At 55.1% G+C, this 20,449-nt stretch overlaps 9 protein-coding genes across 15 annotated transcripts; 6 read left to right on the top strand and 3 right to left on the bottom strand.

Moving 5' to 3' along the window:
- Positions 1-1,291: 1,291 nt before the first annotated feature.
- Positions 1,292-3,891, top strand: KVP18_002848 (uncharacterized protein; the record flags this gene model as incomplete). 2 transcript variants are annotated; one of them, XM_067954107.1, is made up of 2 exons in its annotated part: positions 1,292-2,288; positions 2,315-3,891. In XM_067954107.1, 2 exons carry the CDS (start codon positions 1,292-1,294, stop codon positions 3,889-3,891), a joined length of 2,574 nt encoding a protein of 857 aa, XP_067809284.1. The 2 variants fall into 2 exon arrangements, with proteins under 2 accessions (XP_067809284.1, XP_067809283.1); XM_067954106.1 differs by having other exon boundaries at positions 2,309-3,891.
- A 22-nt stretch (positions 3,892-3,913) lies between these two features.
- Positions 3,914-4,690, top strand: KVP18_002849 (uncharacterized protein; the record flags this gene model as incomplete). The annotated part of the gene is made up of 1 exon (XM_067954108.1): positions 3,914-4,690. One exon carries the CDS (start codon positions 3,914-3,916, stop codon positions 4,688-4,690), a length of 777 nt encoding a protein of 258 aa, XP_067809285.1.
- Positions 4,691-4,915: 225 nt separating this feature from the next.
- On the bottom strand, positions 4,916-5,698 carry KVP18_002850 (uncharacterized protein; the record flags this gene model as incomplete). Its single annotated transcript, XM_067954109.1, has 1 exon — positions 4,916-5,698. One exon carries the CDS (start codon positions 5,696-5,698, stop codon positions 4,916-4,918), a length of 783 nt encoding a protein of 260 aa, XP_067809286.1.
- A 1,578-nt stretch (positions 5,699-7,276) lies between these two features.
- On the top strand, positions 7,277-13,895 carry KVP18_002843 (uncharacterized protein; the record flags this gene model as incomplete). Of its 3 annotated transcripts, XM_067954095.1 has the most annotated exons (7): positions 7,277-7,341; positions 7,370-10,405; positions 10,433-10,591; positions 10,659-10,717; positions 10,776-12,217; positions 12,245-13,419; positions 13,448-13,895. In XM_067954095.1, the coding sequence occupies 7 exons, from the start codon at positions 7,277-7,279 to the stop codon at positions 13,893-13,895; spliced, it is 6,384 nt and encodes a 2,127-aa protein (XP_067809274.1). The 3 variants fall into 3 exon arrangements, with proteins under 3 accessions (XP_067809274.1, XP_067809275.1, XP_067809276.1); XM_067954096.1 differs by lacking the exons at positions 10,433-10,591; positions 10,659-10,717; positions 10,776-12,217; positions 12,245-13,419; positions 13,448-13,895 and having other exon boundaries at positions 7,314-10,409; XM_067954097.1 differs by lacking the exons at positions 7,277-7,341; positions 7,370-10,405; positions 10,433-10,591; positions 10,659-10,717; positions 13,448-13,895 and having other exon boundaries at positions 10,976-13,423.
- A 49-nt stretch (positions 13,896-13,944) lies between these two features.
- Positions 13,945-14,262, top strand: KVP18_002844 (uncharacterized protein; the record flags this gene model as incomplete). The annotated part of the gene is made up of 1 exon (XM_067954098.1): positions 13,945-14,262. One exon carries the CDS (start codon positions 13,945-13,947, stop codon positions 14,260-14,262), a length of 318 nt encoding a protein of 105 aa, XP_067809277.1.
- Positions 14,263-14,476: 214 nt separating this feature from the next.
- Positions 14,477-16,678, bottom strand: KVP18_002847 (uncharacterized protein; the record flags this gene model as incomplete). The annotated part of the gene is made up of 1 exon (XM_067954105.1): positions 14,477-16,678. The coding sequence occupies one exon, from the start codon at positions 16,676-16,678 to the stop codon at positions 14,477-14,479; it is 2,202 nt and encodes a 733-aa protein (XP_067809282.1).
- Positions 16,679-16,798: 120 nt separating this feature from the next.
- Positions 16,799-18,750, top strand: KVP18_002845 (uncharacterized protein; the record flags this gene model as incomplete). 2 transcript variants are annotated; one of them, XM_067954099.1, is made up of 4 exons in its annotated part: positions 16,799-16,826; positions 16,854-17,822; positions 17,905-18,699; positions 18,740-18,750. In XM_067954099.1, the coding sequence occupies 4 exons, from the start codon at positions 16,799-16,801 to the stop codon at positions 18,748-18,750; spliced, it is 1,803 nt and encodes a 600-aa protein (XP_067809278.1). The 2 variants fall into 2 exon arrangements, with proteins under 2 accessions (XP_067809278.1, XP_067809279.1); XM_067954100.1 differs by lacking the exons at positions 16,799-16,826; positions 17,905-18,699; positions 18,740-18,750 and having other exon boundaries at positions 16,871-17,857.
- A 122-nt stretch (positions 18,751-18,872) lies between these two features.
- KVP18_002842 (uncharacterized protein) lies at positions 18,873-19,787 on the bottom strand (the record flags this gene model as incomplete). Of its 2 annotated transcripts, XM_067954093.1 has the most annotated exons (2): positions 18,873-19,674; positions 19,702-19,787. In XM_067954093.1, the coding sequence occupies 2 exons, from the start codon at positions 19,785-19,787 to the stop codon at positions 18,873-18,875; spliced, it is 888 nt and encodes a 295-aa protein (XP_067809272.1). The 2 variants fall into 2 exon arrangements, with proteins under 2 accessions (XP_067809272.1, XP_067809273.1); XM_067954094.1 differs by lacking the exon at positions 19,702-19,787 and having other exon boundaries at positions 18,873-19,523.
- Positions 19,788-19,941: 154 nt separating this feature from the next.
- KVP18_002846 (uncharacterized protein) lies at positions 19,942-20,421 on the top strand (the record flags this gene model as incomplete). 2 transcript variants are annotated; one of them, XM_067954102.1, is made up of 1 exon in its annotated part: positions 19,942-20,421. In XM_067954102.1, one exon carries the CDS (start codon positions 19,942-19,944, stop codon positions 20,419-20,421), a length of 480 nt encoding a protein of 159 aa, XP_067809281.1. The 2 variants fall into 2 exon arrangements, with proteins under 2 accessions (XP_067809281.1, XP_067809280.1); XM_067954101.1 differs by having other exon boundaries at positions 19,942-20,417.
- Positions 20,422-20,449: the final 28 nt, after the last annotated feature.

Below are 20,449 nucleotides of genomic sequence, written 5' to 3'. Positions count from 1 at the left end.
GAACCAGTTAGGAGATAAGCAATCATCCTAGACAATCCCTCCTAGAAACTTGGTCTAAGCAAACTACTCACACAAAAGGAGAGATAGCCGCCGTTTTGTCCCCGATCGCGTGAACACCTGGATAATGGTCATTTTCGACTCGAAACAACAATTCTGAGTGAAAGGAATGGTGACTTGAAAGGCGTTGCAGAGGACGCGTTTGTTTGTGGTGACTACGAGACTGGTAGGCCTCCCAAGACACTGAGAGAGCAGGCCATTATGGGGTTGATGATGGGTATTCGCTGTAAACCTGACTGGGCGACCAAGGTATTTGATGATACAATCACCACAAAGTGGAAAGAAGAAGCTCAGAGACAACGCTTGACTGAAATTGAGATACAGTACGCCATTGATGAGTAGGCCCTCAAGGAGGCCCAGATCTCAGCCGTGGAGGGGGTCTTCCTAGCGGATAACGTGGTCTCTGATGACCTCCGGCTTAAATTGTCCTCTGGACTGAAACGCCTGGAGACCGTCCCGAATGATCAGAAGGACTGGCACTCCATAAGTGACAATCAGGTGCTAGATCTCATGCATCCTCGCTCTTCCCTATCGTCTGTGGAAGGTCACGTTTCGTTCCAGAAGATCAGATGCTCTCCTACCAGGAAATCATGAATGCGTCTGAGTGCCAGGTGATTCCGGCACCGTAACGAGTGCTCTCAACTATTACATGTCTGAAAAATTCCAATGACTCCCATATGGTGTGTACGTGACGCCACAAGGCTCGTCAACCTTCACCTCGTACATCAATAACCTGCACCCGGCTCACTTTGGCGACTTGTACGAGCTATTTAACCGCTTCAGAGAATATCACCGAGTCTGAACTGGCCTTGAGAATCGGCATGAGCAAGCCAAAGCAAGGTAACCCAGAAGTGTTGGGTGTAACGAAGGACCACTGAGTCAGCGACTGTGTGCTGTCCAAACGGTGGAGGGACGACTACTGTGCTTCCCTAACTTCTGCCAGCACCAGGTCCAACCGTACAGGTCAGAAGAAAAAGCTAGCATCCTCAATCGAGCTGGTCTGGCCACCAAGTGTTCGAATTCATGGTACAACATAACCAGTTAAGCGATAAGCAACCATCCTAGACAGTCCCTCCTAGAAACTTGGTCTGAGCAAATTTCTCCCACAAAAGGAGAGATAGCCGCCGTTTTGTCCCGATCCTATGGCCGCCAACACTGCGACTCTCGCTGGAGGCGCTGCGAGATCCCAGACATACACAACCCCATTGGTTAACTATTTAAATTACACGCACCGATGAGTAATCCCAGCTCGGACGACTCGCAAGAAGCAGCCGTGTATTCCGAGTCCTCCAGCGAACTCAGCAGCAGCGGGGACAAGAAACCAGGCCGTCTGAAGAAGCCTGATCCACCAGCTAAAAGACAAAAAACTGCAATCCACAGGTCGGTCGTAAAGCGCAAGCAATCCGAGCCAGGCGCCATCCATGGTGGGCGAGACGCGCACAGCTTCTTTTGTGCGCTTTGCGGCACCGGCGGCTCCCTTGTATGCTGCGACAGCTGCGTCAAGGTATACCATGAAGTCTGTGTTGCCAGACTGCCTAAACTTCCGGCGACGTGCGTACCGAGCGTCGCCGAGGATGAACCCTGGTCATGCCCCAAGTGCCTTTTATACCCTGCTCTCGAGGCGACCCCCCATCACGCCTCATGGCGGTCCCATACGTTCAATGTGACTCGCTACCTACAACAGACCCCCGTTCCTCTGAGAGAGGTGCCGCTGTTCGATGCAAACAACGAGGTCTCGGGCCACGTGGATCTGGTTAGTCACACAAAGCGGGTTCTAGCCGACATCAGGCTCGTGCACACCGAGGGATACACTCGGAGGTATTGCTTAGCCATCCGCTCGCAGGAAGCCTGCCTCCGAGGCACTAGCTTCCTCGGACAGCTGTGTTTGAGGATTGGTGGACGTGTGGACGACCTCGATGATGTTGACAACTTCATCCATTTCGCGTCGGAGATCACGTGGTTATCATGCAACATAATAGCCTTTGCAGACGCCACCGTAGTTCGAGACTCCTGCGAACACATGGCAGCAAAGGTCCTGGACACCTGGTTTGCTGCCTTCCAGCGCGAGTACAAATCGATGACTCAAGCCGCAGTGGACAAGGTGGCAAGCGACCCTCAGGTAGTCCTTGGCGTCGTCGAAGCCTATCTTTCGGAGGCGGCGCTTCACGGGCCCTTCACTGAAAGGGCCAAGACCACCCACAGGTTTTTGCAGCAGTGCACCGAGCGTTTCGGTGGGTGGTACTGGCCCCAGACACAGACCTCCTCGATGTGCTGGAGATGCGCGACACCGAAGTGGTGATGCCCGAGTCAGCATGCCCGAACTGCCGGTCGTCCTTTCCGAAGAAGAAGAGCCTCAGCCAGTGTCCTGTCTGCGGTTTTCCCTTTCCTCACGCCGAGCTGCGGGGGTTGGACTACTCCAAGGCCACAGACATGCTCGTCTGGAGCGACGTCTTCCACAAGGCGGCCATTCCCTTTCCGCTTGACGTGGGCTCGGTCCTTACTAATATTACAGGTGTAAGGCCCTACGGCTCCTGTTTGGAGTTGGGCCGCGAGGACTACATTCTCCAGGGGTATCTTGTAACGCACATCATTTTCGTGGTGTCTGGATGGGGCGAGTTCCGACTGAGTTCCGCTGAGCTGCAGGAGGAGCACTCCTTCCTCCGGCATGCCCTATCAGAAGCTGTGCGCCTGGAGGAGGTTGATCTCGTGGGGGAGGTCATGCAGGCACTAAGGTTATTCGGGGCTCCTGATTTGGACACCCAGGAGGGCTGCTGGGTGCAGCAAGCCTTAGACCTCGGTAGATGCTATTTGCTCTCTAAAGAAATCAAAAGCACAGGCCGCTGGACTAGCCAGACGGCATCATTTTGGTCGGCGTTTCACGCCACTTACTGTGCCGTGCTGGGCCTTTGTCAGGCCAAGCGTTCGTCGGAAATAAGACCGATGGACGAGCGCCATCTGGAGCTGGTCAGCATCCTTCAGAAGACTACACCTACTCTGAAAACGTCAACGTACCGAAACTACGCTCCAGCGCCTCCTGGGCTGCTACTCGGCGTCGTCCCTGTGACAGTGCCTCGTTGGTCTGAGAAGGTCCGATTGAAGCACGACCCTGACGGACCCCGCCAGGCCAAAGCCAAGCACCAAGTCTCCGTTAGGGTTGTGGCCGTCTCCAATGAAAGGTGTGTCCTGTTGACAGACGTGGCAAAAGTTTTCGGAACGGACTCCAGGAGAATCATGCAAGCATTGCGGCATCTGATTCCGCTGATCAAGACAACCGTCGGCACGGGTTGGCCACCGACAGTTTTGGGGCCTTTCCTGTCTCAACACTCTGCCGTGGTTACCGCGTATTCTGAGGAGACGGCACAACGACAGCAGGTGTCGGTATTGAAAAGCCACATGCCGCCGGCGGGGGAGCTCTGGATGATAGACCAGGCGAGCTTGCGGATGCTGACCGCCCAACTGGCAGCGAATCCCCCTGGAGAATTGGCCTTCTGTGCCAGCTCCGTTAGTCGGTCTTTGATGTCGTGCATGTTTGTTGGGGCGGCGAAGAAACCAGTACCTAAACCCAGACCCAAGCCGAAGGCAACTCCAAGCCGCTTGACAGCGTTTCCCGATTACGAGGACGAGCTCTGGTCCTACTTGCAAGATGTCTACAAGGACGGCTGCATGCTGTTCGAGCGTGACAGAAGGTCGAAGAAGCCGGACGACTTGGCGCAGAAGCTATCTCACCGCGCAATAGATCGACAGCGCCAAACCCTAGAAAGCAGCGACCTGGCTCCAGTCGAGTCTCTAAACCGACTCCGCTCTCGCGGAGAAGCGCTGTTTCGTAGTTCGTAATGACCACATTGATTTACAGAATATGCCTGAGACTCTGGCAGATGACATGACGCCAGTAAGGTACCGTGGCAACCATTGCGTGTGGAGCGTTGACGGAGTGGTGACTCCCGTTACCAGTCCTGGGTGGCTGGAGTTCTCGCGGCGTGAAGGCTTGGCGTGCATATTGCAGACAGCTCACCCGACTGAGCGCAAAGACGATGAAGTGGGTAACATCTACGCCGAAGGCGCCTATCTCGTGCGGATCAAGGCCTGCACCACTGGACGTGTGTTCATCGTGGTGCCGGTCGAGATGGAGGTTTACGGGGCTGACGCCATCAAGGACAACAAGGACGCATATGATCTGATCTACTTGCAGGAATCGGACCCCGCCAAAGACCTAGAAAGGCTAGAAGAAATCCACCGCCGGATTCTGGTGGACCCTGCACGAATGCCTGCGGAGCACCTAGCCATTAATCACGCGCTGTGCGCGGTGAAGGCTGTGAGCCTGCGCAGTGCTCTCACTGTCGACCTTCGACGTCGTCTGATGACCAACAAGGCGGCTGTCGCTGAGATAGCCCGACTCCTGCCTGAGAATTACCAATCTACGGAGGACCTTGAGGAAGCTTTGAGGTCCTCGGAGATGGGTAGCGCTCTCGATCTACTGGAGCATCTAATTCGCAATGATAAGATGGGTTTCGTGCTGCGTCAATTCGGCGTCGACGAGAGCAACATAACGAAGCACAGTCATAAGGACAAGGTCGCGGCTTTCCTCGACATTCTCTCTGAAGCTTTTAAAGACGACGAGCCCAATGAAGACTAGAATTCGACAAGAGTATTAGATGGCGTCACCATGCATATGAATCCGTACGATTCGAGGGACGTCGGGAAGGTCTCGAGACTTGGTGGACCGTTTCCAGGCGTCGTTGTCAAAAGGATTCAGTGTGGGTATCCGCCTTGGGTCCGTGGCAGGAGCGGGGCCAGCAGCTGCGTTTGGCAAGGGTGAATGATGGGGCATGGCAAGCAGAAATGTGACAATTCACACTTCTCACCCGTGAGAGGAAAACCTCGCTCCGAACGCATCTCTAAGCGAGTCCGCGCCGGGGAGGGCGGTCTCAAAGTTGTACATTCTATCCGGTTTGCGCCGCTTCTTTCGCCGAAAGAAGCCCTCAGGTACGATGTCACCGTCGTCACCACGTTCGTCCTGAATGAACTGGTCGTAGTCGCGCTCCTCTCTGGCTTTCTCCAGTTCGGACCAGAACTCGTCGCGTCCGCCCCGTTGACTGCTCTCCCAGTAATCGACATTGTAGGGTTCGTGCTTCCACACGACATGCTTCTTCTCCATGCCCAGCATACGTCTCTTCACTTTTTCTGTCTCCTCAACAGCCTTCAGCTTGTCCTGGACCGTTAGAGGAACGTCGGCCAAACCGGAGTACCAGTCGATGCTGTGCACCTCGCGCTCTATCTCCGTGTCCGGAATTTGCAAGTCGGCGGGGACTTCGAATAGATGCGTCTCCTCAGGAAGCGCCACTGGGGCGGACTCCGACTTCTGGGTTTTCTCCGGCTCCAAATGCCGTTGGAGGAATTCTTCCAGACCTCTTTCTGCCACCACCTCTCCTCCAAATGATACTCCTCCCTTTACGGGGTACTCGTCATCGCTGCTCTGCTTCCTGGCGTCCTCTGCTTGGGTTAACTCTGCGAGCGCGACACCCCTAGGTTTCCTTTTAAGAAAGGCCAGCGCCTTGCGATCTTCAAAGGATACCGCGATGTCCGGCTCCTCCTCGACTTCTGCGGGTTTGCGTACTGGGCGGCCGTGGCGTTTCTTGAACATGCCGGCTAAATTGCCTGTTTGCGATGAATCTCCTCAGCTTCATACTTCCGCTCGCTGTGGCAGATAACGAATTCGGGTTCTTAGTGAGACACCACCCTGGAAGTGAACAGTAGATCCTGCCCCAGAGGGCAGCCAGCTGCACAGGAGATGATTTTCTTCAGGTTTCTACAACCACCTTCACTCTGGAAGGTGCAGAGAGGCTCTGCCGCGAAGACCCCTCATGTGAGTTCTTATCAATGTGAGTGAAATCCTGCTGGGAAACAGCAACCCGAAGTCCACAGAGAAGGAAGCTGTATTGTGCCGCGGGGCTTCTTGGCTGGATGGGAAGGAGGATGACGACTGGACAACTGCTGTAGACATCACTAAAAGTGAGCAGTATCTAGCCACCGTAATCAGTACAAGCCAGCGGCTTCAGCTTGGAAGCCAACGTCAGCTTCGAGTGTGGGGAGTCTCTAGAGCACTTTCAATCCAATGAGCCGGTGGCATTGATCGCCAACCGATGCGCGCGGTACAGCAACTGCCAGTCATTTTCACTCCGCTTCGAGCCAGGAGTCCCCAGAGCTCAAGTCGTGTTCTGCAAGGACGACGGCCAGGCGTTCGAACCTCGCTACGGCGCCGTGCGAGGACGACGACCTGCGCATACTGAACCTGCCCAGAACTACGCGGTGGGAAGCGGCCACAATCCAGATGCCGGGATTCCAGACGACGCGGCCAAAGACCCAGCGGTCGTAGTGGCTGCACAGGAACGGGCTCTGAGCATTCAACCTCATAAAGCGCTTGAGTCAGCGCTGACGTAACCATTCACGGTAAAATCTGATAACGATGTTTTTCCATCAGATAGTTGTGAGTGCAGTTGCTGTCTACTTGGTCCCTTGCGCCTTCGGTATGTTCTCCGCTGTGCACCAACGAAATATTTTGGGGCTTTTTAATAGCTTGAAGTAGTTCTGGCTTTGGAAAGGCGTTGGCGCTGGCCGTTGAAAGTATCATCCAATGAAATCGCACAACAGATGTCCCAGCCAAACTCCCCATCTGAGGATGTCTCTCACATAGACCGCAGAACTTAGGAAAAAGGAATGGCTCTGAAGGTTTGTATTTCGCTGTGAGGCGGCCGCTGCGACATGTTGACGTGATACCTTCGGAATCGCTGAAGCCGTTGCGGCCCTGTATGGCGTTTTATGCTAACAACCTTTTCAGAATTGCAGTGGACAAAAGGAATCCAAGCTTTTCGCAAACGTTGAGACGTTTATATGAAAGGTGATTTCTGCCCAATGCGCTGTTTGTCAAGGTGAATTCGGACACAATTAAGCGCGCGTCAATGGCAATGGTAACTCTGACAAGGTAGCCAAATGCCTCGTCATCTAATTAGTGACGCGCATGAATGGATCAACGAGACTCCTACTGTCCCAATCTGCGTTCTAGTGAAACCACAGGTCAAGAGATAATCTTACATTGGGTGGTCTAGAGATAAATAAAAAGACATTGAGAGTCGTGGTATTTCAAGGTCGTCCTAGGTATTGCTTGTTGGCTAACTCAACATCTTTTTCAAGTGGCGCTTCAAAAAACACAAAAAACTATTCAATGTCACGATGCTTCCAGCGCATCCTGATTGCTAATAATGGGCTTGCTGCTCTCAAGGCCCTCAAGTGAATCACCTCCTTATGTTTCACTCAGGTCCCTCAAAACTGCATTCCCTCAGACTACTTTCGCGGTAGTCGCAACTGATGATGACGTCACCGGCAACGCTGAGTACCTGAAGTTGGCTGATCTCATGGTTGAGTTGCCGAAGGGACCCAGTATCCAAAACTTTGCGAGCGTGACGCGTCTGGTGGATGTAGCGGGGCACAGCCGCTGCGATGCCCTGTGGCCCGGCTGGGGCCACGCGAGCGAGAACTGTGAGCTACCCCTGCTGCTCAGTCGGGAGCAGCCAGGCATCACGTGGATAGGCCCTGCGGCGGAGGCGATGAGACTCCTGGGTGACAAGATCAGGTCGACCATCGTGGCACAGTCCATGGGAGTCCCCTGTATAGCCTGGTCCGGTAATGACGTTACCATCTCTGGGTGTGCCCCCAGCGAGGACGACGTCCGCCGAGCCTGCATTCATTGCCCCGCAGAGGCGGTGACCTGCGCCGACGACGTGGGCTATCCTTGCGTCATGAAGGCGTCGGCCGGCGGGGGTGGCCGCGGCATCCGCAAAGTGTTGTGTCGGGCTCAGGCGGCTGAGGCTTACCTCCAGGTTGTTGCCGAGCTACCGGGCAGCGAAATCTTTTGTATGAGGCTCATGCTGAACTGTAAGCACGTCGAGGTGCAGGTCCTTGCCGATAACTTCGGCCACGTCATCGCAGTGGGCACGCGGGACTGCTCAGTCCAGCGCCGGTGTCAAAAGATCATTGAGGAGGGACCGGCGATCGCGGTGCCCGCGCGAACGCTGGCCAAGCTGGAGCAGGACGCGATTCGTCTGTGCTCCGCTGTGGGCTATACGAATGCTGGTACGGTGGAGTTCTTGTTCGATATGGCCTCTGACTGTTACTACTTCCTTGAGGTAAACTCAAGACTGCAGGTGGAGCACACTGTCACTGAAGGTGCCTACAGTGTCAACCTCACTGCGGCGCAGGTTAAGGTTGCGCTGGGTTATAGGCTGGTTGAAATCGATGACGTGAACGACATGTTGATCCGTAAGAGCGCAGCCGCTGAGAAGCACTCCACTCCCGCGAATTCCGAGGCTCATGCCGTCCCACATGTTATTTCAGCTCGAATCACGTCCGAAGACACCACATTCAGGCCTACAACAGGGCCAGTGTTTGAGGTAAACTTCTCTCCCATGAGCGATGTCTGGGGATACTTCAGCGTGAAATCGCAGGGGAGAATACAACAGCACATGGACTCCCAGTTCGGGCACGTATTTTCCCGAGGCCCCACTAGGGAGGTGGCTCGCCAGCGGCTGGCCGAGGGACTGCAGGGCCTAGTCGTGCAGGGGGCGATCTCGTACAACAGAGACGTCCTTCTGAAGATTTTGAGCTCGAAGGCCTTCAAGGACAACGATGTTCATACTACATGGCTAGAGGAGAGCTTCACGCCTCCCACTGACCCGCGTGACTTTCGGCTCCCAGTGGCAGCTGCGCTGTACAAATCACATCAAGCTTTTCGGCTGAGTGCGGAAAACTTCACGACAAAGGTGAGCCAAGGCCAACTGCCGCCCACGCTGCTTCTAGCCTGTGCCATAGGGTTTCAAGATGGCGAGGAGCGGTATCGGTTTCAGTGTTATTCTGTGGGCCCCGGTCTCATCCTTCTGGAGATAAACGGCACCTGCTCCACATTCGAGTTTCGGTCTGTGGGGTTGGACATGTGCTACTGCATCCGTAGGCTTGACTCTTACGAGCGGTTCGAAGCGTGTATCCATGCTGGGTCGGAAGGCGTCATTCAGGTTGAAGTCCGTTCAATGACCCGATGCTTTACTGAAAACGTGGATCCGAGAAAGATTGTCAGTCCCATGGACGGCAATCTTGTCAGATGGTTGATTCGCGATGGTGACCGAGGCGAGAAGCACCAACCGTTCGCGGAAATCGAGGTGATGAAGATGTACGTGGAACTGCCCTTGCAACACTCTGGTAAGGTGCGACATATGGTATTGGAAGGGTCCATATTCCCCGCGAACGCCCTGCTGGGGGTGCTGGAGTTGGATGAGGACGACATCGTAGCTCCTCTACCTCTGACGCGCGAGGTGCTCGAAGAGTCAACTCCAACTGTGGAAACGCCCCACGACTTGGTAATCGAAAGCACTCGGTCGCGAGCGCACCTCATGCTGCTTCTGGGTGGTTACTGCGACCTACCTACTGAACAGCTCGAAGCGGCCGTTGCCCGTTTCTTCGCGGCGAGCACCGACCTGCGACTTCCGTTTGCGTGTTTGCGAGAGCTACTGCAGGAATGTGGGTTGCATGACCAGGCGGTCAGAGAAATCATTGACCGTGGCTGGAAGGAGTTTTCAACTGACGGTGTCGAACTCAATGAGCCCCTACATGGCGAGCTTCTCGTCTCCTTGACGGAAAAACTAGATCCATTGCTGGACACAGTAAAAGACCCCATGCTGACTGACCGCTTCTACGATATTCTCCGACACTACGGTCAGCATTATTCTACAACAAGGAGTGTCGTGGTCGATGCAGTTGTGGAGGTCTTGACTGCATTCCTGAACGGACAGCTCTCGTTGCCCCACTCTGACTACGTCAGGTGTTGCCTGGTGCTCCGAAGCACCAAGAGCCCAAACGAACTTCTCGACCTAGCGCGCATGAGCCAGCAAACGTCACACAGGAAACGCATAGTTATGTGTGTTCTGCAACGACTTGCGTCCTCTGAATGGCGCCAGCTGATTCCTTTTCTGACAGCACCACTTAAGGACCTGTCGAGACTGAATGATTCCGACTTACACTCAGTAGCGGTAATGGCCCAACAATTGCTGCTCACCAAACAGCCTCGCCTTCCATTCCAGAGCACCATGACCGAGATTCGCTTGGCCCTGTCGCGCCTCCCTCTGGGGTCCCGCAGCTTCCTGTGCCTCAGTCCGCACCATGGCACGCCTGCCTCGACCATAGACCGCGTCCAGTCCACACTTAAGACCGCACCGGTCGAGTGTCTCTTCGAACTTTTGTGTGGAGAATCGCTGCCGACGGCGCTTCGAGCATGCGAGGCCTTCGTACGGCGACACTACGCAGGGTAGGGGGTCTGCTATCCGCACTACAGTCTGGCGCCCAGTGCCGTCGCGCCGGTAAACCTGCTATCCGGATCCGTGACCCTGGCAGTGTCGTGGGAACACGACCTGCTTCAGCTCTCTGAGGCAAGATCATCGCAGGTAACCCAGACGGAGAGGCCAAAGAGCATCTCACAAAGATTTGACAAAATGTGAGGCTTATCTCATAATCAGTCCTATTATTTAAACCTATCTGTGACCTTTTTTAACCCGCTTCAGGATTATTGGCTTTAGAGAAGTTTCCGTCCCGCGACAGAAAACGCTGCTGCTAGCATACGGTGAGGGATATCCCCGACTTTTGTGTCTCTCTTGGTTTCGCTCTTCATTGATTGCCAGGATCCGCTGCAGAGTTCTCGCTGGACCATCTCGGCGACGCCTTCGACCTCGCGCTTGTGTGCGTGCAGTCCCCAGAGGACGTCAGTGCCTTGATTGATCATTTGAATGAGCATATCTCCCGCGTGGCCTGTGAGGCGGTGACGGTCGCTTGGTTGGAGTCCTCAACGGATATGCCACAACTTCGGTTCCACACCTCAACGATGTCGAGTCTGAGTGACTTGATCCAGTGGGTAGCCCCCTGGAGGGTGCCACTCTTAGAACTATCGCGGATGGTGGAGCATGCCGGCAGTCCCAAGACCAGTTCCCTGACACGACTTCCGTCCTCTGATCGCAGCGTTTACGTTTTTTCTCAAGGGGTCGAGCCTCGGTATTTTTGGAAAGCGTTTTCTGACTACGACGACGGCATCGAGCAGCTCCTGAACGACGTTCTCAATGCGATGGAAATCAGCAGCGACCAGGACGCCGCGTGGACCCCCCGATGGAGGGTCCCTCAGACGGGGGACACTCGGAGTGCTTCCTCCACACACTCCAGCAGAACCATTCAGATTACGGTTTGGACGGCTCGTGTTTCTCAGGCACAAGTCGAATCAGAGGTGACGGATTGCATTCCGCGGTTCGGACTTCGATTCTCGCGGGTCGGAGTTGATAGCGTTGAGGTACGAGTTCTTTTTTCCTCAGACTGCTCGGCACCTGTGAGACTGTACTATACGACCCTAACCGAAGCCAGAGTCACCAAGTGCGTCGAGATGACAAATCCCATCACAGGAGAGCCCGTTAAGCCTCCATCCGGGCCGGATGAGGTGCTGACTGCTCGCCTGATAAAAGCGAAGCAGGAGCTCTCCTTCCACATCGAGGTGCCTGCGCGGGGACCGAGGGCAGACCTGTCGGCAGTCGAACTAAAGCGGGGTGTTGCGAAGGGGCTGGGCACCACATATGTCTACGATTTCATCTCGCTCTTCGAGAACGCTGTAATCGCCCTGTGGAAAGCGCAGTTGGCTGCTCTCGGCTCCGACGAATCCTCCGTCGCCAGCCTAATTCCAGCCGGGTGTTTCTACTGGACCGAGCTGGTGCTCTCGCCGGCGGGCGACTTGACTGAGGTCAAGCGCGAGCCAGGCCTCAACTCGGTAGGCATGGTCGGGTTTAAGCTCTTGGTGAAGACTCCTGAGGCTCCTGATGGCCGTGCGCTGGTGGTTGTGGCTAATGACATCACATTTCAAGGCGGTTCCTTCGGCCTGAAAGAAGATCACCTGTTTGCTGAGGTGTCCCGGTACGCCAGGTCTAAAGGAATACCTAGGATCTACGTCGCCGCTAACAGCGGTGCAAGGCTGGGACTTGCAGATGAAATTCTGGCCAAGGTTCAGATTGCTTGGTTCGACCCCCAAGTGCCGCAAAGAGGCTTTAAGTACCTCTTTCTCACCGACGACGACTTCCAGTCTCTAAAGGTGAGACAAGCGTCGCTATGCAACCAGCAACCCGACTCTGTGCAGTCGACTGAGTACCTCGACCCCGAACGCGGTCTCTGTCACCGCCTCACCTGCGTCGTCGGTGCCAAAGACGGAATAGGGGTCGAAAACCTCGCGGGTTCGGCCTGCATTGCGGCATCCATGGTTAAGGACTACAGAGCAGGCTTCCTGCTTACCTTCGTTTCCGGAAGGTCCGTCGGCATTGGAGCCTACTTAGCGCGATTGGGGCAGCGAGTCATCCAGAAGACGTCAGGCGCGCCAATTCTGTTGACAGGGTACCAGGCGCTTAACCGCGTCTGTGGCCGTGACGCTTACACCTCCAACGACCAGCTCGGTGGGGTGGACGTCATGTCGCGGAATGGTGTGGCCCACCTGGTTGTGGACACCGATCTCGACGGGTGCCTGCAGGCGCTCAGGTGGCTATCATTCGTCCCAGCCTACGTGGGAGGGCCTCTTCCAGTCTATACCTGCCTCCACGACATCCCTTCCAGAGCCGTACGCTACTACCCAAGCAGCAACAGCAGCGACCCGCGCCTGCTGCTGACTGGGGGGCTGGACGCCGATGGAGCGTGGTTGGGAGGTCTGCTTGATCGCGGTTCGTTCATGGAAACCATGGCACACTGGGCCACATCGACTATCGCGGGCAGGGGGAGGCTCGGAGGCATTCCTGTGGGCATCATCACCTCCGAAACACGCATCACCACCACCATCACTCCAGCCGATCCCGCTCTGGACGACACCACGGAGAGGGAGGCACGACGCGCCGGACAGGTACTTTACCCCGACAGCGCCCAAAAGGTGGCACAAGCTATTCGGGACTTCGAAAAGGAGGAGCTCCCGCTGGTCGTGTTAGCCAACTGGAGAGGCTTTTCAGGAGGTCTCACTGATATGTACGGCGAGGTGCTAAAGCATGGCTCCGACATCGTTGGTGCTCTGGTGGACTACAAGCAACCCGTGTTTATATACATACCCGCGAAGAGTGAGCTGCGGGGGGGGGCATGGGTGGTGTTCGACTCCAGACTCAACCCGGACGTAATGGAGATGTATTCCGACGAGACGGGTAGAGGCGGGATCCTAGAAAGCAATGGCCTCGTGGAGATCAAATGCAAACGGAAAACTTTAGAGTCCATGATATCTCGGCTTGACAGCGGATGTATAGAGCTGCGCGAAGCACTTGAACGGTGAGCTACAGGTCAGCTGTTCATGCAGTCCAGGCCTCACTTGCGCGGAGAAGGAAGATCTCCGAAAGTCGTGGAGTGTGAGGTTGGAAGAACTTCTCCCTGTCTACAAGCAAGCGGCTACGGCATTTGTGGATCTGCATGACACCCCACATAGGATGCTTGCCAAGAAGGTAATCCTCCGCGAGGTGCCTTGGGTTGCGTCTAGGGAGTTCTTCTTCTGGAGACTTAAAAGGCAGCTCCTGTTCTTCACGCTGAGGAAAAGTGTTCAGTCGCGACAGCCTGAGATGACTACTGCGGAGGCTGGACGGGAAGTGCTGTCGTGGTTGCCCGAAGTTCATGGTCAAACAGACTCCGATTTTGTTCAGTGGGCTTCCTCACAAACTAACGTCATCCATGCGCATCTGGAAGCCCTCTCAGGAGGCAGCTACGCCCCTGGCACGGGCAATCACTCGCCTTGTATATTTCAGTTGAAATGAAAAGAATCACGACAATTATTTAATTTTAAAATATTTCATTCCTTGTTGTATGCGCAGTCCGACTTCCGTTACCACCCCAGAAGCATTGGTTCCCCCTAAAGTCCCGTCCGCCTCCTCAGCTCACTCGGACTCCTCGGTGTTTGAGCAGGCGAGACGCGTTCGGGCTACGAGACAGCGAAAGCGATTCGCGCAAGAAGAAGACCGAGCAGCTTTTGACGCCCTTTACAACGCCCCAAAGAAACGCAAGGTTCCAGCCTGGGATTTGCTGCTAGCTCGGCTGGTTGAGCTGGCGGAGAAGCGACGCGAACCTCGGTTGTCTATCAGCCGTATAGTTGATGGCGACTCCCTTTCGGATCAATCAATTTGACACAGGGGCCATCAAGGTTAGTGTGATTCTGTGGCCTACTGATTGCTGGTTCAGAGGCGCTTCTGGTTCAGAGGCGCTTCTGGTTCAGAGGCGCTTCTGACCTCCGTACGCAACTCCCTTGGCTGACTCTCGTTATTTATAGTTCATCAAAACTTAAACACATTAGCGTTTCAGCTCCGAAAGTGCCTTCAGCTTCATTTAACATATCAACACCTCATATCCAGAAAGGTCCTCCGGTTGCATTAGACCACGAGTCAATCTGGGCTCCGAAAACGAGGGAGACAATGGCCGACAACTTGATCAAGATGTTGAGAGACGGGCCTGATGTATCCTTCAGAGGGTCGCCGACGGTGTCGCCTGTAACCGCGTTCTTGTGGGCTGCAGAGCCCTTAGCGCAGTCGGCGCCAAGCGCGCCAGTCTCGATGTACTTCTTCGCGTTGTCCCAGGCCCCGCCGCTATTGGAAGCACTTATGGCCATTTGGACGCCAGAGACGAGACACCCTGCCAGCAGGCCAGCCGTGGCGTTCTTACCCATGACAAATCCCATAGCCAGCGGCGACAGAAGAACGATTGCCCCTGGCCACCGCATCTCCTTGATGGCCGCATCGGTCGAAATTTTGATGCAAGAGGTGTATTGAGGCTCCATCTTCCCAGCGATGATATCTGGGAACTGCCTCATGCACTCCTTTACCATGTCTGTTGCAGCGACTCCAACGCTCTTCATGGTCATGGCGCTGAAGGCGTAAGGCAGCAGTGCACCAATCAGCAGTCCGGAGAACGTCCAAGGCTCCAGGACGTCGACCTTAGTTACATTGGCCCGTACGGTGAAGGCCCCGAAAAGAGCCAAGGAAACCAGCGCCGCAGATCCAATGGCGAAGCCCTTTCCAATAGCAGCAGTAGTATTTCCAGCGGCGTCCAGCGCGTCAGTGCGATAACGTACATGGGGGCCCAGCTCGGCCATCTCAGCCAACCCGCCGGCGTTATCGGCAATGGGACCGAAAGCGTCAATGGTAAGCGAAAGGGACAGTGTGCCCAGCATACCAAGTGCGGCCAGAGACACGCCGTACATTCCAGCCAGAGTATGGCTCACGGTCACGGAGGCCGCGATGCAAAATACCGGGATCACGCAGGACAAATAGCCCAGAGCCAGCCCATAAATGATCCCAGTTGCTGCAGATACGACTTGAGTCTGTGAGATTTCACGCACTGGGAAGTAGTTGTGAGACGTGTAGAACTCAGTAACGTAACCAATGACAAGACCAGACCAGAGCCCCAGCAGAATGCAGACACCAGCCGCCCACCACGTCGTTAGACCAAAATTGTCCAAAGCGAATGTAGTGGGTAGGAAGAGCCAAGCGAGTGCCATCACCACCGGTGTCTGAAACGCTGTGCTAATGGTCAAGATTTGCTTCAGCGTCTTTTCGACGTCCTCCACATCCTTCACAGGGCAGAACCGGGACACATAGCCTAGTGTCGCGATGGCGACGATTATGCCAGATGAGGCAACGATCAGAGGGAAGAGCAGGCCCGAATCAGAGTCCGCCAGGCCAGCCACGCCGCCCAGCGGCTGGTATGAGCTCGCCGCAATTACTAGGGCGGCACAGATGGATTCCGCGAGTGACCCAAATAGATCTGCCCCCATACCAGCGACATCCCCAACGTTGTCGCCAACATTGTCAGCGATGCATGCCGGGTTGCGGGGATCATCCTCAGAGAGACCGTACTCGTTCTTGCCGCTTAGATCAGCGCCGACATCAGCTGCCTTGGTGTAAATTCCGCCTCCAACTCGAGCGAACAGTGCGATGGAGGATCCGCCCAGGCCATACCCAGCGACGGCCTCAAATAGCTTGACCTTGTCGGACTCAAACATTCCCATGACGCAGATGAGTGCTGCGAGGTTGAAGATGCCTAGACCCACAAGCGAGAAGCCCATGATGCTCCCGGCACGTAGAGAAGTTGTGAAAGCAGCCTCCAAACTCGAAATTGCCTCCTTGGCGGTGCGGACATTGGTGTCTACAGCAACGCGCATTCCGATCCAACCAGACGCAATCGACGTCACCGAGCCAACGATGAAGGCAGCGGCGGTCAGTGCATTGACAACAGATGCGATGATAGCAGCGAATACAACGGAGAACATCGCGATATGGTAGTACTCCGTGTGGAGGAAGGCCATCGCCCCGTCGCTGATGAGCTTCGACAGGGTGGCCATCTCGCGTAGAGACCGGAGGTGGCATGCCTCCTCGTCCTGGTCGTCGTCGTTCTCCTGATTCGTTTGGCATGCGCGGAGCTCTCCAATAGGCAAGATATCCACGCCATCAGGTAGCACCTTCATATTCTGGAGCCTCCTGCTTTCGTAGCACGCGTAGCCCATAGCTACAACAGCGGGAACGAATATCACCGCCACTTCAACCCCCATTACGTTAGTCAATTAAGTGAATAAGCAGTTTGATGTGGGGCTGGCATCTGTTAAAAGTGGGGCAGCCCACCTCTAATGAAACCAAGAAGACACAGCAGTAGCAGATTTCACTATTTCAAAATGATCAGACTTAACGTCGTTCGGCCAGGTGAGCCCTAGGAAGCCCCACCCACAGACAACGGGACCTCGTGTATGGTGGAGGCGGACAGCCAATTCACCTTCGACCTTTTGAAAGACATATGTGCTTGTGACCTGCAGCTCAACTCCGAGGAAGCTTACCAGTTCTACTACAAAAACCAAAAGGTGTCCATGTGCACGACTTTGGAGCTAGCTGGCGTGGAGGACAAGGACCTCGTGCTGCTGCGGCGGGCTCGGCCAGCTGCTGCCCCTTCGTCGAAGTCAGCGCAGCGAGATGAGTTCGTTGCATCGCAACTGGCCATCATTGCTGGGCGGCGGGGGCTGCCCCAAACTACCATGTTCGATGAGGAGACAGAGACTCTACTGGCTAGAGCGGCTGCGAATCCCAACACTCTAACCAGTCTTCGCATGACGGAGCCTGGGATCGCGCGAGCACTCGAGAACGGGAAGGAGGCTGTGCGGGACGCTCTGAAAGCGAAAATGGTTGCGGATCTGCACGCTGCCTTCGACGACGACTGGGCTCTGAGGGAGGCCCATCAAAACCCCGATACGTCCGAGTCGCAACGCGTGATCTTGGCCCACATCAACAGGAACAAGGTGGCCGAGCAACGCGCAATGGCTATGGAGTACATGCCAGAACTCTACACCTCTGTGTCAATGCTTTACGTGCATTGCAAGCTCAACAAGAAGCCTGTAGTCGCGTTCATCGACAGCGGAGCGCAGATTTCACTGCTGTCTCAAAGGTTTGCCCTAGAAAATGGGCTGGAGGACCTCATCGACCGGCAATACCAGGGAGTCGCCACTGGTGTCGGTATCGGTAAGATCGTGGGCAGAATTCACTTGTGTGACCTGCAACTCGGCTCAAAGCACCTACAAGTGTCCTTCTCAGTTATCGAAGGCGATCTCGATTTTTTGCTTGGGCTGGACCTCATGAAACGCTACCACATGGTGCTGGATCTCGGAAAACACGCTCTTGTGCTGGACGGAGAGCCAGTGCCATTTCTAAGTGAGGCTGAGTCTGCTAAACGTGGCAATCCATAGAGTAGAATGTGAAAAGCGCCATTAGATGGTAATTTGTCTTGGCATAGAGGGGTCTGCCAACAAAATAGGCGTTGGTATCGTAAATTCCGACGGGACGGTCCTCAGTAACCCCCGGGAAACCTACTGCGGTCCGCCGGGGGCCGGTTTTTTACCCAAGGAGACAGCGGCGCACCATAGGACGCATGTGGTTTCTTTGATCAGCCGAGCCCTCAAGGAAGCGCAGATGTCCCCAGCTGACATTGACCTTATCGCGTATACCAGAGGCCCCGGCATGGGCGCTCCGCTGGCGGTTGGCTCAGTGGCCGCTCGAACCCTCTCCCGGCTGTGGCAGAAGCCAGTGATTGGGGTTAACCATTGCGTGGCGCATATCGAGATGGGGAGGTGCGTTACTGGGCTTGATAACCCAACTATTCTCTACGTTTCTGGGGGGAACACGCAAGTCATTGCCTATAGCGGCCAGAAGTACTGCATCTTTGGCGAGACGCTTGATATGGCGGTGGGGAACTGCATCGATCGCCTAGCGCGCCTTCTGAGTCTTCCAAACGACCCTGCTCCGGGGCTCCATGTGGAACAGGTGGCGCGTAAAGGGACGCGCCTCTTAGAGCTCCCCTACACTACGAAAGGAATGGACATGTCGTTTTCGGGCATACTCACCAAACTGGAATCCTATAAAAAGGAGGGTGCCGCCGCTGAAGATCTGTGCTTTGCCGCCCAGGAAACCATCTTTGGGATGCTCGTCGAAACTACAGAGCGAGCCATGGCTTTGACACAGTCGGACGCGGTACTGCTCGTCGGCGGCGTGGGATGCAACCTCCGACTGCAAGAGATGATGCGACAGATGTGTAGCGACAGAGGCGCAGTTCTAGGCGCTATGGATCACAGATACTGTGTAGACAATGGGGCAATGATAGCATACGCGGGCATTCTTGGCCACCGGTGTGGTCAGGAGACGCCGTTCGGAGATACTACGTTCTGTCAACGATACCGGACGGACGAGGTCGACATAGTTTGGAGATCATAGCGGAAGCACCGAGATGACCGCCGAAGGCGTCATGTCTAAGGCAACCAGTGTGTCTCCGTGTCCGTTGGTGTGCTCAGTGCTGCTGATCGTGATAGTGTCCTTCCAAACTGGACAGTGCAGCTTGTAAACCAAAGGGAGATCTAACTCCGGACTCGACTCGATCCACTTAAGGACGTCTGTAAGCACGTCCGTTTCCAAGAACGACTGCACTACCCGAGTGCTACCATGCCTGCAGGCAATGCGAACCGTTGCATCGACTCGGGTGCCCAGAAAATGCTTAATCGACCTGTGCATCGCGCCTCGAGATTCCGCGCGACTCTCCAGTGTCAGCTGCTTTTCAAAGCGTTCCATCGCTTCTTGTGACTCTTTCCTCTGAACTCGCTGTTGAGCAAGCGCCTTTTGAGCTTTGACAGCTGCATGGCGTTGCCTGTCCACCAACAAAGCCTTCTCTAGCTCCGTGTCCTGTTCTTGTCTAAGGACACGAGTCTGCTCCACCGGCGTTAAGGGCGCCGCAGGCTCCGCGTCGATCTGGCGGGCACGAGCATCGATGGCTTCTTGCAGCAGAAATAGCATTGTGGAGGCATCAGTCATTAGATGACTGTTAAGAACCAGCACGGTCTCCTCATTAAAAAGTAACACCACCATTGGCCGGGTCTGGAAGAGGCTCAGTGGCCGTTCAGACGATTCAATCTCCAGCTGAACAGACGACTCAAGTTCTCGCAGACGTTGGATAACGTCTGTAGGCACTCCTGTTGAGACTGCTAGGACAAACCCTCTGCTGCGTGGGAGTACGTGTCTGTGTGCGTTCCGACCTCGCGCCTACCGCGGTAAGAAGAGCCGCGAAAGCGCCACCCCCAGCCAGTAGATCACCGCCCTTAAGGCGTCCAAGATTGTCGAGAGCACAGTCATCAAGATTTCGTTGATTTTCAAGAGGCTACAGAGGGATCCCTCACGCGTATGTCGCAGGCCGCTGCAATCAAGCAACGGCCAGGTATCTCCTGCGGCGTTCTGCTCGCTCTGACGTGTCTCAGTCTACCTCTAGTCGGTTATACTCCATTTTGTCATGAGCAAACGTAACCCTTCTACGTGTTGCACTCTGCTGTTCAGCACCGAGGTCACGACTAGCTTTGGTGAGCAAGTCGTGGTCGTTGGCAATATCGCGGAGTTGGGAGAATGGAATCCTCCAGCGGCTCTGAAGTTGACCACTTCCTCGGATGTCTATCCGCTTTGGCATTCTAGTAGACCAGTCTATGTGGAGCCAAGAACACATGTACAGTACAAGTTCGCAGTTCTTGACTCTAGAGGCGCGGTACTTCGATGGCTTTCTCAGGAATGCGTTGACGTGACTCCCAAAAATCCTGGAACCTACGACCAGGGCTCAGAGAAGGAGACGGATCCCCTGGGCTCTCCGCGTAACGCGGCGTCGCACCCTCTGGAGTTGCTATTTCAGCGCACTAAGGCGGATACGTTGGAGGCTCTGGACTCTGCCACACCCTCAATTGATACCATGGCCCTTGATGACGAGGACGACATGCAAGGGTGAGCCCGAACGACATCTCCTAAGCAGAAAT

This window comes from the organism of the source record quoted next (assembly GCF_019968955.1).
Source record: "MAG: Porospora cf. gigantea A chromosome Unknown PgA_NODE_369_length_20449_cov_480.507, whole genome shotgun sequence".
Taxonomy (NCBI): domain Eukaryota; phylum Apicomplexa; class Conoidasida; order Eugregarinorida; family Porosporidae; genus Porospora; species Porospora cf. gigantea A.
Note: the sequence above shows the minus strand (reverse complement) of the source record. Positions and strands in the feature narration are given on the sequence as shown.